Source organism: Hyalella azteca, unplaced genomic scaffold, assembly GCF_000764305.2.
Source record: "Hyalella azteca isolate HAZT.00-mixed unplaced genomic scaffold, Hazt_2.0.2 contig12448, whole genome shotgun sequence".
In the NCBI taxonomy this organism is placed as follows: Eukaryota; Metazoa; Arthropoda; class Malacostraca; order Amphipoda; family Hyalellidae; genus Hyalella; species Hyalella azteca.
In genome coordinates this window covers 95501-115009 of record NW_025942407.1, presented here as the reverse complement: position 1 = coordinate 115009, position 19509 = coordinate 95501, and the positions used below count along the sequence as shown (strand labels likewise).

Here is a 19509-nt window from a genome sequence, read left to right as displayed (position 1 = left end):
TGGTCAATACCTAATGTTGGGTCAGTTAAGTTCCGTGACTGTTGTAGTTGTTAAGACGCAATGTTGGGTCAGTTAAGTTCCGTGGCTGTAGTGGTAAGACCCAATGTTGGTCTGTTAAGTTCCGTGACTGTAGTGGTCAAGACCCAATGTTGGGTCAGTTAAGCTCCGTGGTTGTAGTGGTTAAGACTCAATGTTGGGTAATTCAAGTTCCGTGGTTGTGGTAGTCTTGTAACCTGAAGTTAACCAGGGATGCTGGGTAGCCTCCGCCTCCGCTGTTCATCAGCCCTCCGTATGTCCCTGGAAGTACTGCAACAAGTGAACCTTTAAGGAAAATTCAAGGCTAATTAAAATCTATCAACACATGATATAAAGAAATTTAATAGAATCTTAAAAAATACCCAGAAGCTAATGGTTAAAGGTTGGTGGATGAGTTTTATTTCATTATCAATACGATCTGTCCTTGATGATAATGGCCTTGAAATTATATAGTAATCCATTAGCCGATGGGCATTCGGATGCATGCACTGAACAGAGCGTGACGTCGGAATTGCAGAAGTCAAGCTAAAGCCTGCGGTCATTATAGAATTAACGTTTTCTGGAATCTTTTTTCCAAAAAATGCGTGAGATGATCGTAAGTTATTCGATGGAATAAATTCAGTAGAGTTATGATCTTGCTTTTATCAGAGTATAGGATAGTAATACAGTATTACGTGTTTATGAAAGTCTATTGAGATGAGTGAAATTAAATTGAAAAAAAATTTTGCACAGTGATCGCGAGTAATTAGATAAAGTAACATCCGTAAAGTTACAATCTCGCTGTTATTAAAGTATAGAATAGTATTACGTGGTTATTAAAGTAACTGGAGATTGAGGTAATGAGAGAGCTATCTCACCTGTGGGGAAAGGTGAGCACATAGGGGAAGGTGAGGGGGTAAAGGGGTAGGGAGGCGCTGCCATCACGCTGCTCTTCCAGGAGGTCATGACGGGACCAGAGGCGTGGTACTGCGCCTGGTACTCGCTCATGGTGCTTGTGGTAGTCGCGCTGTTACCTGACAACGTGTGTTGTATTATTGGTACTTGACCGTGGTAATAGTGGTACTAGTGTTAATTATTAATTATCGAAAGTGCCTAAGTGTAATTAATTGTTACTATTAACACGTGGTTACCAGTTAAGAGATATTGATTAGAATAATATAACAATAAAAACTATAATAAAAATAACAATGATGATAAGTAAATATAATAATAAAAAGGCTAGTTGGAAAATTTAAATATTGCTTCGAAAAAGACGTTTATATAATATTATACCGGAGTGCCGTGGCGCCAGTGGCTGTTCGACCGGCCCGGGGGGCGGACTGGCGGTGCCCAGGTCCGGGGGGCGGTAGAGGGGGCCACTCACCGGGTTCGGGTTCACCCGCCCGTGGAACCCGGTTCGCTCGTTACGTCGGAATTTCGCTCGCCGGTTTTGGAACCAAACCTGAAGAAATTACCTCCATCAGACATGAAGATGTTCCCTGTAGCAAACAACAGAAATGGCCTGCTTCAGCCCCCAGGAAATAACCTTCATCTAACCGGCTGAAATATCCCGTAAATTTTTCCTTTGTTACCTGGTTCGTGTAGGAGAAATGATGGGTTGAGGCGCATTGTTTGTTCAAATTCATAGCAATTTATTCAATTTGATATAGTCTGCATGCCTTCATATCACTGAATCCTTGCATCTTGAATTAAAAAAATTCGGTGCAATTTAACCTACAGTTACAAACAAATAGAAAAGGAGTGTGTCACACAAGAATTAGCTACATAATTAGTTCTTAGTGCGAGTATATTGAAATTCTATTACGTTAGAAATTTTACCACCATGAATTTAGTACAAATGAAATATCTAAGTCACAGTATTGAACGTCTTTTAGAAGAAATATAGACTCCTATATTCAAACGTGGAATATTTAATGCGTAGATTATTGCCCAAGCTATGCCCGACTCCGCCCACGAACACTGCACGTAAATAGACCGCCAATCGATGGCCATTTACGCATCGTACCGCTCACGCTAATAAACTTTGATTTTTTCGTGCATAATCTCGCTACACGCCTTCAAAAGCAGACCATCCGCTTCTAAACGCTTCGCTTCTGATATGTTTTAAATGATGTGTAATATGACTTCCGTTTCAACTTGGGGTCATGATGATTACAAATGAAATGTTTCAGGAATAAAATGCTTTGGTGGCATGAAACTCACATTTTAAGATGCTTAAACAAGAAAGAAAATTGTATGCTATTATATTTGTTTTTTAAAATGTTTTCGATAAGTTAGGCTTTGGTGTCATGATATAAACTTCAGACATCAGTCACTTCAAGTCCTCGATTACGACGCTCAATACCAGGAAGTGCCTGAAATGCTATAGCAGCTTGAGAATAAGAAAAAAGTTCTTACTCAGGTTAGACTTGCGCAGTGCGCGCGGCTATTGAACTTCTTTTTTTTCAGCTAAGAAGTTTAGTGAAAATGAAAGTGAAGTTTTCATTACCAGCATGACAATTTTCCTAAGAGATATCATATGCTAAACGACATTAGATTCTTTCCGACGGATTAGCATCAAACACATTTTTCGTGTAGAATTTAAAAGCCGAGAAAACGATAAGTAAATTCAATGCAATGTCATTAAAAAATGTTTGCAATGACGATAAGGTAAATTTCATTGCCGTATTGCTTGCTTTAAGTCATTGTGAACTTGCGATTCAAGAAAAATACAGATGTTAGCAGATTTTTTCATGAATATGTATGTTCTAAATCTATAAAGGTTAAAATATAAATGTTCTATAAAAAATATAAAAATTTATTAAATATAAAAATGTAAAATATGAAAATATAAAAATGTTCTATGTTCTATAAAGGTTAAAATTTATATCATAACATATATATGTGGGTATCCATAAGCATTCATTTGGCGAGAGGAGAGATTATACCCATACGAAAGAGACGATTTTTTCAGTGATTACTGTGTAATATGCATAAGAATTAGAGCAGGTTGTTGTCATCCATCAGCCGCTGTCATCACAGCTGACGCGAGCACCGAGCAGCTGACGTATTGTTGACGCGTGCCTGACGCGTTCAGAGTGTCAGCCATGCGACTGATGGTGACCCTGCATGAGTGTGATGTATATACGCTGACGTCAGCATCACGTGAAGAATTAGCAGTACTTGTTTCGTACGTAAGATACACGTTAATTTACAACTGCGCTTTAAATGCTGAAGGTAATAGGTGCAGAATGACGTATTTTAAAAAAGCAGAATGACGTATATAAAAGCTTCCTGATAACGCCTTATAATTTATCAATTTATTCGATGGCAACTATGTAATGCATTCAGTGTTGCAGCGCGAAGCCATCGATATAATTTTCCGATTCACAATAAAAACACCGTCATCACCAGACAAAATATCCGAAGCCCAGTGACAAAGTTTAATTTTAGGCGCATTCAAAAGAATCACTCAAATTTTTCTAATCAGTAATTATTATTAAATAAAAATCTACTGAATTGAAAGTAATTGAAAAGCCATAACTCTAAGAGCTAGCACAGGAACAGAGGGCTGTTCTGAGGTTGTCTGTAGCCGCGTTAGTCGCAGAATTTGTGCGGGCGAGAACAGCGCCAGCGCTGTGGTAGCAATTACACGCTGCCTTGCCAGCCGTTCAGGGCACCGCCCGACACAAGACATTCGAAGCTATAAAAACTGCTTGAAGAAGAGGCCGGGACGAGGGGGAGACGTCGGGGCTACCTCTATAGAAATATCAGGTGTGTAAGAGACGAGGGGAACGGCGGGTCATCGGCCACCCATAAGCCGGCTATGATTTACTATTTAAATAGGAAAACTTGGATGAAAATATTAATTTACGAAATATGTAGAGCAAAGAATTTGCATAGTTTTCTCATCATCATACATCCTAAATCATTAATTCATGTACCAAAAATTTTCTCAGCGTGGTATAATAAAGTACCTGAATCCATCACTGCCAGAATTTTCAATTGGTGCAATTTGAAAATGAGAAATTATGATATTTGCGTAAAGTCTAAATTGCCTCTTGATTACTTTTCATGCCAAAAATAACATTTTTTACATCAATCTCCCCTTTTTTGAACTTACGATAACTCCCATTTATTTGTACAATCAAATAAATAGGTCAAAAGAAATTCTTTCAATCTATTCTTTATTTATTAAACACATGCAAGTCTTGTCATGCGCAATTTTTTGTCGTTAAATAGTCTAAGGTTCACGATAATTGATACCGCCACCACACGACACATTGTTAAGTATTTTGCAACACAAAACGTGACAGGGGAGGCCTCGCTTGCGTTAATACGCTAGGAAAATCAAGCTCTTTCTTCTACTGAAGTCAGATTTTCTGTCACTGATAAACGCGTTTAAAATTCCAATACACAGAGAGAAAAACTTCACTAATAATATTCATGTCTGAGCTTATCAGACTACAGGTAGGTGGGCAAATGAGATGCTTATAAGCTTGAATGATGTGTTAATCTTGGCTTTAGTTCAGCGAGTTATGTCGGGTAATTACATTCGATTTGCTTATTTTTTGCAGTCCCCAAATTACCGGAATGAAACATAACATACATATATTCAATATTGGTATTCGTGTATATTTTTCATAGATAATATATGATATTATAAATATGTGCTGCATCACAAAAATAGTGACAAAATATCTTCGTACATAGTACCGTACATGGAAAGAAGCAATATCGTTATTAACTCATAAATTTTTCTCTTGATTGATTTTAAACTCGGGAACAAATAACGCTGGACCGATTTTCCTGAATTTACAAAATGTAACTATTTTTATAATTTACATATATTGTTCATGGGTATCGTTGAGCTTGCACTTGAGCAAAAATTGCCAACAGAGCGCAGGGGATGGCATTTACAATAGGTACATTAATTTATCGTGACTGTAGGTACATATCGTGACTGTAGGTTAATATAGTGAACCGTATACTGTATTCCTACAGCCAATATAAATTCCCAGTTACTTCTAAAGCTAGAGTAACTATTTGTATCTTGCACAATATGTGTTTGCATGATGTTCTGAAACTAAACAGAATCAGGATGCCTTGGTCCATTAGCAGGCGAGGGGTAAAATTTTGAAGCTTACAGAAGAACACATTTTCAAACAGCAATGAAGTTTCTCAGCATTTATTTTATCCGAATTATTAGGATTTGTAACACCCACATATGCAGCTCTTTCACTCTCTATATACGTTGCGGAAAATATCTTTCATGTAGAATGCCCAGGCTGAATATCAACGCCTGTTCCCAGGCTCATGACAATAATGCCTGAGGTGAATAAAGCTGAATAATACTTGAGCATCGCCCGTTTTAACATCAACGTAAATAGATCATCGTCTTCAATACATACGAGATATACAGAAGTAAAATCTCGCTCATATTTATTTTCTGATATGAATTAAACACCTGCAGGACGAAATTTATAAAGTTCTTTTGATTTTGTTATTTACAAAGTTCATTTATTATTTCGTAAACTGCATAGCATTTCTTAACATATCTAAATGAATGAAAGAATTTTTGAGAGTTATAATATATGGCGGCGTCAATTCATTGATTTTCGGTTCTATCAACAACAGATACAAACACACCACGCGAGGCAGTTATTCACACAATCATGATTATGTTGAAAAAAAGTTCAACATAATCATTAGTACAACATTATTAGCATGAATACTTTCCTGCTGAATGCGACATCATTTACTTTATACTCATGATTATCCGTTTTGCCCCTCGAAGAATATTCTTCGAAAGTTTACACTCAAAAGCTGATTGGTTTACTCGGAAATATTTTTCATGAATAAGTTTTAGCAAAAAAAAGACATCGCGTGGGCGGCGCGGTGGACGTTCGTTCCCTCTTGCTCCGTCAACGGCGAGCGACACGGACGACTTAGAGCGTGACCAAGCGAAGAGGGAAGAAGAAGAGGGACGTGCGCGAGGGAAGAAGACGAGAGGGACGTGCGCGAGGGAAGAAGACGAGAGGGACGTGCGTGAGGGAAGAAGAAGAGAGGGACGTGCACGAGGGAAGATGACGAGAGGGACGTGCGTGAGGGAAGAAGACGAGAGGGACGTGCGCGAGGGAAGAAGAAGAGAGGGACGTGCGCGAGGGTAGAAGAAGAGAGGGATCTGCGCGAGGGTAGAAGACGAGAGGGACGTGCGCGAGGGAAGAAAAAGAGAGGGATCTGAGCGAAGGTAGAAGAAGAGAGGGACGTGCGCGATCGAGGGAAGAAGAAGAGAGGGATCTGCGCGAGGGATGAAGAAGAAAAGGACGTGCGCGAGGGAAGAAGACGAAATCGACGTGTGTGAGGGAAGAAGAAGAGAGGGACGTGCGCGAGGGAAGAAGACGAGATCGACGTGTGTGAGGGAAGAATTAAGAAGAGAGGGACCTGCGCGAGGGAAGAAGACGAAAGCGAAGAGTGGGAGTGCAAGAGACAAGTCTGACAGTCATGATACGCGAACAGAAAACTTGAGCGCATAAACTGTTAGTGCACTTGACATTAACTGTAAGTAGCTTGCAAGGGATGTACACCAGGACGAAGAGCGGCAGAGGGTGACGCGTGTGATAGCAAAATATGATGTGAAGTTCGCAAAAAAATCCCACGCGATGATGGCGAAGAAGAAGAGAGTACGTGTCCAGCGTTCGCAAGTGACGAACACGATTGCCATGTGTCCAAAACTCGAGTGATTTTTAATTTAATTCGAGCCCACACAGATTTGGACTTTGTCGTCTGTGGAAATGAACATGTTGTTCAGGCATTCAGAATACTCCCTTACTTTACAGTGAATCGCAGACTGTTCTCGATCTAGTGAACGCTGGTGAACAATTGGCCGTCCCAGCACTGGTTTCATTTCCAACATTGCCTCATCTAATTTAAGTTAAGCAAAAAACTGAAGATCACAATAAAAAGCCTGGCAAGCCACGCAAAACGGCGCAGTTTAGCCGAATGTCACCGCACGCAATTGATCGGCGATGTCGAGTGATCGCTGTGAATAACTTCGGGTCTTGAGTGATCGCCCGTAGCTTGGATAACAGGAATGCCTGCATCGAGTGCAGCATAATTTCATAATGAGAACCGAGTAATTTTTTGTAGTAAATATTAGTTTATAAATGAACCAGCTGAGTGATTTCTCATTTTTCACTTATAACGAGACTTCACTTTACTTACGTTAGTGTTAAAAAATTTTCTTGAATTTCCTGAAAAATCAATGTCATGGAAAAATATCATGGTCTGAAATTTGCTTCCGTTGCGTAAATAAGTTTTTATTTATTTCAAATCATTTATGAGCGTTACTTCGAAAAAATCCTTATTTGTCTCTAATTTTATTTTCATTATTTAAAATAAAAATTCTAGGAGTGGCTTTTTGGCGAAGACCGGGCAATGAGGTGCGGGTTCGAACTAGCATGTGAGCTCTAAGTATTCTGGTCGAACTCGGAAAAATGGCCGGGTGGTTAAGAATTGACGTCATGATAACATGGCCTAATTGTAGCAGGGACTAATATATTAAACTATTAACTATATTAAAAATTAAAACATTAATATAGTATTAAATATTGGTTTCAGGAACCGTAGACTTCTGGATAAAACAACACGTATATACACTATATATTACTGGGCCTGATTCTCGAACGTGTGCCCGGCAGCGGGAATATCAAGACTAATTCCCAAACAGCCTTGAGTGTGGCAGTTGAGGATTAGTACGTTACAGTTTCATGGAATTGTTGATGAAACTGCGTAATCCTACTGGGAAGTTGCAGAAAGTCCTGATAAGTTCGATTTTATCTAAGGATTCGATTATAATTTCAGGTGATTAATGCATTATGCTTTAATACTCTTGAGTGATGAGGTATACTTAAGTGGCTTATTCAAAAGCATATTTCTTGCAGTTTCGAGCTGAATAAAAAAAATGTTGGCCAATTGGACGCTTGTGCGGACGGTTGTGCTGACCCACAAAAAAACTCTGTGATTCTGAACTATATATTGTATGTGAATGCAACACCACAATTTGAACGTCGTTGATTTGCATTGCACCACGAAGAGCGTTATCAGCATTCATTTATCAGTCATTTTTACATCAAAACTGCAAATTTAAAATAAACTGCTCATACCGGTCGTAATTATAGATAAACGACGTGTAGATAGTTACGAAGAGTTAGGTTTTTCGGTTATGCGGGTGGGAAGCTTGAGTTGCAGCCAGGATGCACATCAGTACATTGATGAAAAAATATTTAATTTAATAATGCATACAAAACAAAAAAGAACTCGTCCTTGCCATAACTTCCATGGGACACATCACATGTGCGAGTGCCCTGGAAGTGTACATTATATGTGCAGTGTGTCCCCTTGCACATCGAGGAAAAACTCGTCGTGGATCTCGGCTGCACTCTTTCGAGAAGGCATGCTCTTTCAACGATGGAGTGCATTGAAGAAACTGAACCTATAACTGAAGCTATAAAATATCAAATTATTGGAAGATGAAAAAATTCCAAATAGATAAGCCTGCACCTTGATCTCGTTCAGAGGAGCTGATATTTTTAATTGATATTCTGGAATTAGATATAAAAACCTGGATGGTGGCCTCGCTCATGAGACTTAATATTTTGTTGCGACATTCGAGCATTAGATAGACTGATAGAGTGATAGATTAACCTGTAACAGCCTGCTTTCGCTTATAAGACCAAAAATGTATTATTATTATTGATGAATTACTTGTATTAACCTGGACACTAGTCTCGCTGATAAGACCTAAAATTTATTATTAATATTCATGAATTAGTTGAACTAACCTGGACCATAGTCTCGCTGATAAGACCAAAAATTTATTATTAGTATTCATGAATTACTTGTACTAACCTGGACCCTTTGCCTCGCTGGTAGACCAAAAATTTATTATTAGTATTCATGAATTACTTGTACAAATCTGGACCCTATAGTCTTGCTGATAAGACCAAAAATTTATTATTAATATCCTAAAATTAGATAGACTAACCTGGACCCTGGCCTCGCTGAGGGCGGTGCGACGTGCCAGTTCCTCCCTGACGAAGGCGTCAGGATAATGCGTCTTCTCGAACACCGCCTCCAGCGACTTGAGCTGCGACGACGTGAACGTCGTGCGGTTGCGACGAGGCTTCTTGTGCCGCGACGTAAGACACGCACCACGGGCCTCCACGTCACCCTCTGCATCCTCGTCTGGAATGAGGGTGACTACATCTATACTTTATCTACATCTATATTTAATTATATTATTATTTATATTATATTATTATATATTATATTCTTATTATATTTTATTGATTAATATGCTGCCGAATTAATGCTTTTTTATTTCTACTTTCTGTGCCTCCTCGTTTGCTAATACATCGGATTATGAATTTTGTATACGGGTAAACATTTATTCGAATTTCTGTGACATCCTACAATCAGAGACACTCTCACTTTTTACCTGTCTCAGTTTCAGCCATTAAATCCGCGATAGTCCTTTGTGAGCCTTGTCTGTTTGAACATCTGCCGTGTTCTCATTCATATTTTATATTTGCTAACAAGTTTTTTATTAAACACGTCTACTTCTAAATTCAGTTATAATCATGTAACGTTTAGAAAAGGATGCATGTATATTCACTGTTAATTGCTTCTTTATTGGATTCAATTTTTATGTAACGTTGTTAACATCGAAACTGATTAACAGCAATGATCTTTCCTGACTTTTTTCTGTATCAAGATTTTTTTTTCATTAAGCAATAACTTCTTTACTTGTCGAATCTTGGTCATGCGCTGAAAACTTTTTAGTCCTTGAATTAAATCCATGGCAACGATATTAGCATATCCATGAATAATTTATGGTATCTCCATTAACAATATATGCATGACATTTCCATTTAACAATATATGGCATCTCCAATAACAATATGTGCATTTACATTAAATATAAGTGGTATCGCCATCAAAAATATGTGGTACTAACCTCCATAACCTTCTCCATCAATAATATGTGGCATCTCCATCAATAATATATGGCATCTCTATCAATAATATATGGCAAAACCCATCAATAATATGTGGCATCTCCATCAATAATATATGGCAAAACCCATCAATAATATGTGGCATCTCCATCAATAATATATGGCAAAACCCATCAATAATATATGGCATCTCCATCAATAATATATGGCATCTCCATCAATAATATATGGCATCTCCATCAATAATATATGGCATCTCCATCAAAAATATGTGGCATCTCCATTAACAATTAGTGGCATCTTCATAATTAACAGGAGGTTTCACCATAAACAACTCATTACAACCCTAAACATAAAACAGTCAAAGAAGTGATGTCACGTCAATGGAAGAAACAGCTTATAATAAATGCATTGCATAGTCAGTTATCGTAGAGGAAATTAACTTTTCAGTAATTACGTTAACAAAAGAAAAGAGAAGCGTCACTTCGGGAGAACTTCATTGATTGACATATTTTAAAGGTAATTAATTATAAATTGTGGTTCTTACAGAATTTACTCTACTGTTTTATATGTGCATTTAAATTGAAGTTTCTATCATATTTATTTAATAAATTGGACCGAAAAAATTCATTTATGCAGTGCCGGAAGTATTAATATTTTATGAGGTACCTTGCAAAGGAAATTCCCATTCTGTACATTCATTTGATTCATCGCACACATCTACACGTCGATATATTATATTATGTTCATTTTATTTAAAATAAAAAAATACTACTTGCTGGCATAAATTTTGTGTCAAATCAGTGCTTTGAGTTTTGAATCATAAGCCTCGCTAACCATAGATCTGGGTTCAATTTCCGAGTTAAATTAAAGTTTGTAAACAAAGCCGTGCACGCAAATCTCGTTCTGTATCCTGAAGCATGACTGCAGCCACATTTCTTACAACAATTCATTATTGTCGAGTGAACACAATGCAGGCAAAGCTTGATGGCAACCTTGAAGCATCAACTTCGATTAAATATGCAATAAATCGTGCATGAAAAATATATTCATTACATATTTAATTAAGTACATATATGAATTCGAATATATTAATTATATTATCCATATAAAGTTCCATAATAAATCATTCACAACAAGTCTGGGAAAGAAACATACGCGGAAGGAAGCTACGTTTGCATTGCTATTGCCCTGAATCAAGGTTATAAGTTTTGAAGATCTGCAAGTACACGAGTTCAATTATTTTTTGTTAGGTGTTAGTTGTTGCAATCTTTCACGGAGCTCGAAACTTGATATAGCGTTTAAATGTCAAGGTATTACAAATCGAGTAATAGAGCGTTTAGAATGGTGGCTCGTTGAGACTAGAATTATTCAGCGTTTAGAACGGCGGTTGTTGAGACTAGAATTATTCAGCGTTTAGAATGGTGTGTTATTGAGGCTAGAATTATTCAGCGTTTAGAATGGTGTGTTATTGAAGCCAGAATTATTCAGCGTTTAGAATGGTGTGTTATTGAGGCTAGAATTATTCAGCGTTTAGAATGGTGTGTTATTGAAGCAAGAATTATTTAGCGTTTAGAATGGTGTGTTATTGAGGCAAGAATTATTCAGCGTTTAGAATGGCTGAGTGTTGAGACTAGAATTATTCAGCGTTTAGAGTGGCTGGGTGTTGAGACTAGAATTATTCAGCGTTTAGAATGGTGTGTTATTGTGGCTAAAAGTATTCAGCGTGTAGAATGGTGTGTTGTTGAGACTAGAATTATTCAGCGTTTAGAACGGCGGTTGTTGAGACTAGATTAATTCAGCGTTTAGAACGGTGGTTGTTGAGACTAGAATTATTCAGCGTTTCGAATGGTGTGTTGTTGAGACTAGAATTATTAAGCGTTTAGAATGGTACGTTGCTTGTACTAGAATTATTCAGCGTTTAGAATGGTGTATTGTGGAGACTAGAATTATTCAGCTTTTAGAACGGCGGTTGTTGAGACTAGAATTATTCAGCGTTTAGAATGCTGGGTGATCACACTAGAATAAGTCATCATGAAGAACGCTAGAGTGAGAAGACTGAAGTGGCGCCTGCAGCGGCGCTCGCTGTTGTTCTTAAGTGTTGATGAGTCAGCAAAAAGCATCACAATAAAATGCCTGTTTGATGCTGGCGCCGGCTACTGTTGCGGTTTACGTGTCACAGTAAAAGTTACTTAATCAAATCTGTCATCTGTTATATTATATATTTCCTTGTGTCATCCTTATTCCTTTTGCATGAAAATTGTCTATGTAAAATTGAGGAAAAGAAAATATTTTCCTTTATCATGTATCACGAGCATTATCTTTGCATTGAAATTATAAAATATCAGCAGATTGAGCAGCACGTAAGTATAAAGCAAATATGAAACATTTTTTAGTTATTACTTGACACCATCAAATAAGTTTAAACGACTGGAAAATAGTAAGGTAATAGTTTTAGAATAAGAATTTAGATAAATAATATTACCAAATGTTGAAGAATTCTAAGTGATAAATAATTTATAAGTTAGATTGCATAAAAAATTAATAAAAATCTTTTTTTTAGAATAATAATTTAGGTAGAGAATATTGCAAAATGTTTAATGACTTCTTAGTGATAAAATAATTAATTATTCGAAAGCTGTTGCCTCACCATCGCTGCAGACCGCGTCCCCCGGGATCGTATATTCCTGTCGGCGCGGAACGATTGCCAGAGACTTCGTCTTGAACGCGTTGAGCTCAGGTTGCGATACTCCGCTGAACCTCTCCGACGTTGCTTGTAATACCCCTCCCTTCGTCCCCGCGTTTAATTCAATGTATTTGCCATCTTCAAGCTCCGTATTATGTGTGCTTAATGATTCTGTAGCTTTGATTTTATCATCGCATTCCTGTCCCTCAGCAGTATAACATTTCTTGGACGCCGACTTGCGCACGCCGGGTGCTGGTGCCTCAGACACCCCCTTGGGAGATGAGGTAGACGAAGGGGATCTGCTACGCTTGTTCGGGCTGGTCGGATGCTCTGAAGACTTATTTTTATTCTGAAGATTTAAGTTGTCCTTTAAATAATCTATATTATACGATGGCGATGACGGCGTACTTGTTGAAGGACAAGGTGAGCCCGGAGATGATTCTTCGGACAGTAAAGTTGTTGAAATCGATGCATCTTGAGGAGCTAGCAAACTGTCAGGCTGTTGAGTGTTCTGCTGATGACCAGTTCGACTGTTCAATGACGGTTCTTGCAGAGAAGTTTGCTGATTTGAAGCTTGTTGGAGGCTTACAACTGATTCGCGAGGTACCTGGTCTACAAACGGGAAAGACTTGCCATGTATGAACATTTCATCTTCCATGAAGTTATCATCCCGTGTGTAGTTTCTAAATCGGTTAAAATGATTGTGATTGACCTCGTCATGCGAAATATTTTGATGGACATTGTAATTCGATGTGAAATTAGATGGATGGTATGGAAATACCCTAGAACTGCTGTATTGTGGGTACAAAAACGGGCTGTGAGCGTTGATATGACGTTGGTTGTGTTGAATTTGATGCTCCAGGTGAAGGTAGGGGTGCGGTGGGTCCAAATTTTTGCAGTCACTGACATTGACGAGTCCGGAGGAATTTTGAATTTCCGGTGGACTTCCTAGAGGAAAGTTGTTTTCGAATGGAAACGCGGAACTGCAGTGCGTTTCGTAGAAAGGAATTAGCTGCTGGTTTTGTTGCTGGAGGTGATGGTGCAGGTTTTCCGATGGTAAGCGAGAATTTTCCTCCATTTTTTGTAGTAAATCCGTGCATTTATAAATTCACAATTAAACTCAAAATGTTTATTTTAGCGTTACCGCATCTTAAAGGAACAAGTCACGAAACAAATATTTTAAATCGATTTTAGAACAAGATCAGTCTCCCTGTATTTTGTGGCAAAAGTTTTAAACAATTTTTCCGTTGCTATGCATTGTAAACAAATTATCAAGAGATCTGCATAATGCGTCGATAATTATCAAAAATTATCGACGGCCAAATAATTATATTAATCCCATCAAATTACGTTATGATCTCTTTCAGCTGAATTGACGATTTTCATGTCAGTACAGACAGAAATGTCGATCTGAAATAGAATAATTTCTCTACTGAACAATTTAATGGATTTAATTTGAAAATAAATATTGAATTTCTGCAGAAAAAATTTTATTTGAAAAAATTTTACAGGGAAAAAAGTTGTTTTGAAGTTGTTTTGAAAGAACCATGGTTATTTTTCATACGAAATATGTGTGTATTAGTTATTTTGAGTTCTATATGCGTATAAAATCTGTCAATATCATGTGGATACGTAGATTTCTCTCCACAAATTCAATATCGCTCGTACATGGATCACGTTATAATTTTAATCGAATTTAGAGTTCGTATATACTGATTTCTGATTACCTAATTTCAGCTGTAGCACCAGCAGACATTGGCTGAACACATGGAAATGAACTCTCAGTAAATGTTAATGATCTTATTATGGAATCATTACGTAATACAAGGTGCTTGATTCTAATTTTTTTTCATTGATCGTCACAGCAATTTACATTCTTCATTTTATCTCAAAGATACTTTTTACTGTTCCATTTTGTTTAATTAAAGGTAATCTAAAGACGACGTCTGAGTTCACAGCCATATTCATTCAAGTTTTACAGAACAAAGTTAAATTACAGTTTTGTTTTTACTAACTTCTGATATATGTGAACTAAAATCTGCTCAGGAGCTGCACACACACACCCACCACCTGCCACTGTCACTCACTGACTGGCAGAAATGAGGGCAACCCTCCGTGCCCTCTCAGCCCCGCCTACTCGCTCAGCACTGGAAATAATATCATCAGCACTGAAAAATCATAGACTGAAACATAAGAAACAGATGTTTGCAATTTTTTTTAATTCAAATGAAAATACATGAAAAAACATTTGTCTGCCACAACTCTAGATTGCAGTCTATTCATTCTAGTATATTGGTTTCAGTCTCTGAGGCAGAATCCTAAACGTTTAGTTATTTTCGCATAGTGGGAATCAGGAATTAGGCAGCAATTAAGATTTAATAAGTAATCAGGAATTGAGTGGTCATCAGGAATTTTGTGGGAATCATGAATCATGATAATAAAGAATTAAGTGATAACCAAGAATTAAGTGATAATCAACAATTGAACGGTGATCAGGAATTAAATGGTAATCAAGAATTAAATGGTAATCAAGAATTAAATGGTAATCAAGAATTAAATGGTAATCAAGAATTAAATGGTAATCAAGAATTAAATGGTAATCAAGAATCAAGTGGTAATCAAAATTAAGTAGTAATCAAGAATTAAGTAGTAATCAAGAACTAAGTAGTAATTAGGCATTTTCAACGGACATTGTGAAAAAGGTTCTATACTCAGTAGTTTATAGGGACTTCGATTATCACTTGATAACTATTCATGAACTGACCAATAGTTACTGCCAAGTCGATAAGTAATCGCACCGTTGCTGACAATTATAGTGCCAAACTGCAGTTACTGCAACAGATAACGTAATTACTGCATTGCAGGTAATGTAATCACTCCACTGCAGATAGTTATAGTCACTGTACTGCATTAAACCTAGTCTTAGCACTGTAGAGAACATTCACTGCATGGCAGCCACTGTATACACAGCACTGTAGAGAACATTCACTGCATGGCAGTCACTGTATACACAGCACTATAGAGAACATTCACTGCATGGCAGTAAGTGTATACACAGCACTGTAGAGAACATATTCACTGCATGACAGTTAGTGTATACACAGCACTGTAGAGAACATATTCACTGCATGGCAGTCACTGTAAACACAGCACTGTAGAGAACATATTCACTGCATGGCATTCACTGCATGGCAGTCACTGTATACACAGCACTGTAGAGAACATATTCACTGCATGGCATTCACTGCATGACAGTCACTGTATACACAGCACTGTAGACAATCCCACATTGACTGTAAGCACCGCACATCTCTGCACGACGCGCCTCCCCTCACTCTCGCTACCCTCGCTTGGCTCCGCCCACAGCCCTCGCAGTGATGGAGCTTGTACTGCTGCCCGATCTCTTCAGGCGGTTAAAAGAATAATTTAAAAATGAATTAGTTCAAAACCATATAACATTATGTAAAAATATGTACAAATTTACATATATTCTCTTTTTCATTTTTTTTTTTTTGCTCTCAGCGTAATTTAAATTAAAAAATCTTGAATATTATGTAAAATTTTCAACAATAAATGTGATACGCAAATTTAAGCCATCGATTAAAATAATTGCTTTGAATTATACGTAGAGTCTATCGAATATTAATCATTTTTAGAATCTTAATTAATTTACATTGCTAATTTTCTTCTTACTGACATGTTTTTTATCTATATACACTGAATTTGTCTGTTCAGATACATATAAAGCGAAAAATATATTTGCAAGCTACGTAATTTTTAGATTTCTGTGGAAATGGTTGAAACATTTCTCATGATAATGCAGGCTTTTGAATTATTTCGGACGGGGAAGGCGTTAGTTTGAAGCGCTGAAACATTTCACGTGAAGCTCTGCATGAGTTCGTTGATCATGAAGCAATAAATCCGGTAATCAGAAGTACGGAATGTCTGTAATTTTAATCACTGATTTAAAGTCCGTACTTTGAAACCCTGAATGTTTGCCGGCTCTTAATTAATGGCGCTGATTTTAATATCTCTATATTGCTTATTTGAATCACTGAATATCGGTTATTATATATGCTCATATGTCACCGATGGACGCAAGTTATTTGCCGCCATTGACGTCATTTATAGCAGAGTTATTAACAATAGGTTATTATAAGAAGTAATCCTGGTCTGTTTCCCCTTACTTTGTTGACTTTGTTCCTTTAATTGTACAAATGCTGGCTGTGATTGTGTAATCCACTTGAGCACGCACAAGTTATTTACAGCTCTGTTACTAGCTAATTTTAGTCACCGACTGTTTCTGTACGACTACAGAAAGATTTTTCAACACCAGCTATTTTAGGTACTAAGCATCAGCTATTTTTGGTACTAAGCATCAGCTATTTTAGGTACTAAGCATCAGCTATTTTTGGTACTAAGCATCAGCTATTTTAGGTACTAAGCATCAGCTATTTTTGGTACTAAGCATCAGCTATTTTAGGTACTAAGCATCAGCTATTTTAGGTACTAAGCATCAGCTATTTTAGGTACTAAGCATCAGCTATTTTAGGTACTAAGCATCAGCTATTTTAGGTACTAAGNTGTACTCACGACATCTATACCTTCTGCATGTACTCACGACATCTATACCTTCTGCATGTACTCACGACATCTATACCTTCTGCATGTACTCACGACATCTATACCTTCTGCATGTACTCACGACATCTATACCTTCTGCATGTACTCACGACATCTATACCTTCTGCATGTACTCACGACATCTATACCTTCTGCATGTACTCACGACATCTATACCTTCTGCATGTACTCACGACATCTATACCTTCTGCATGTACTCACGACATCTATACCTTCTGCATGTACTCACGACATCTATACCTTCTGCATGTACTCACGACATCTATACCTTCTGCATGTACTCACGACATCTATACCTTCTGCATGTACTCACGACATCTATACCTTCTGCATGTACTCACGACATCTATACCTTCTGCATGTACTCACGACATCTATACCTTCTGCATGTACTCACGGCATCTATACCTTCTGCATGTACTCACGACATCTATACCTTCTGCATGTACTCACGACATCTATAAACCTTCTGCATGTACTCACATCTACCTCGGGCATTTCCTCCGAGCCTCACTTCTCGACAACAACACACGGCATTTGCTGCACGGTATTATGCGCCGCATGCAGATACACATGCACGGTACATGCAACATACACGGTACGAGCGCTGGTCGTGCCTGGTCGTTACCGTAGGATTTGTCCTCATTTACAAGGATCAGCGTCGGAGGTTCCCGTGAGGCCCGAGATCTTAAAAAGAATTGCGTAAAATTGGACATAATTTATCCCGTGTCCAAGTGTGGTTCAGTAGCAATAGATTTTAGTTGTTAACTTCATAGAAATGAACAGGTTATTTAAAACTACGAAATTTGAGACAATTGTTCGCCAGTGAGAGTAAGAAGCTCAATTGGCTCAGAATTCTCGAGCTTAAAATTCATCCTTTTTGTCAGTCAGGTCTAGTGTGATCATGCAGACCACGACATCATGCAGACCCCGACATCATGCAGACCACGACATCATGCAGACCACGGCATCATGCAGACCACGACATTATGCAGACCACGACATCATGCAGACCACGACATCATGCAGACCACGACATCGTGCAAACCCGCGACATCGTGTAGACCACGAAATCGTGCAGACAACGACATCATGTAGACCACGACATCATGTAGACCACGACATCGTGCATACTGCAGCATCATGTAGCCCACGACATCGTGCAGAGAACGACATTATGCAGACCACGACATTATGAAGACCACGACATTATGAAGACCATGACATTATGCAGACCACGACATTATGCAGACCACGACATTATGAAGACCACGACATTATGCAGACCACGACATTATGCAGGCAGCAGACCACGACATTATGCTGACCACGACATTATGAAGACCATGACATTATGCAGACCACGACATTATGCAGACCATGACACCATGCAGACCACGACATTATGCAGACCATGACATTATGCAGAGCATGACATTATGCAGACCACGACACCATGCAGACCATGACATTATGCAGACCACGACATTATGCAGACCACGACATTAAGCAGAGCATGACATTATGCAGACCACGACATCATGCAGACCATGACACCATGCAGACCACGACATTATGCTGACCACGACATCATGCAGACCACGACATTATGCTGACCGCGACGTCACGCAGACCACGACATCATGCAGACCATGACATTATGCAGACCACGACATCATGCAGACCACGACATCATGCAGACCACGACATTATGCTGACCGCGACATCACGCAGACCGCGACATCACGCAGACCACGACATCATGCAGACCACGACATTATGCAGACCATGACATTATGCAGACCATGACATTATGCAGAGCATGACATTATGAATACCACGACATTATGCAGACCACGACATTAAGTCACATTATGCAGACCACGACCTGTCTCTTATACACATCTAGATGTGTATAAGAGACAGACATTATGCAGACCACGACATTATGCAGACCACGACATCGTGCAGACCACGACATTATGCAGACCACGACATTATGCAGACCACGACATCGTGCAGACCACGACATTAGGCAGACCACGACATTATGCAAACCCGACATCGTGCAGACGTCGTAATGCGCTCCCACTTCTCGCTCGCCTTGGTGATGCATCATGAGCATGTGTCCTTATGTATCATGCG

General features: G+C 38.4%; 1 protein-coding gene across 3 annotated transcripts; it reads right to left on the bottom strand.

The window, feature by feature from the left end:
• On the bottom strand, window positions 1-14144 carry LOC108674925 (H2.0-like homeobox protein). 3 transcript variants are annotated; one of them, XM_047883277.1, is made up of 5 exons: window positions 12685-14144; window positions 9062-9261; window positions 1309-1477; window positions 894-1049; window positions 1-321 (listed from the first exon to the last, which is right to left on the bottom strand). In XM_047883277.1, the coding sequence occupies exons 1-5, from the start codon at window positions 13796-13798 to the stop codon at window positions 203-205; spliced, it is 1758 nt and encodes a 585-aa protein (XP_047739233.1). In that variant the 5' UTR covers window positions 13799-14144; the 3' UTR covers window positions 1-202. The 3 variants fall into 3 exon arrangements, with proteins under 3 accessions (XP_047739233.1, XP_018018396.1, XP_018018397.1); XM_018162907.2 differs by having other exon boundaries at window positions 1-306; XM_018162908.2 differs by having other exon boundaries at window positions 1-297.
• Between the last annotated feature and the right edge of the window lie 5365 nt (window positions 14145-19509).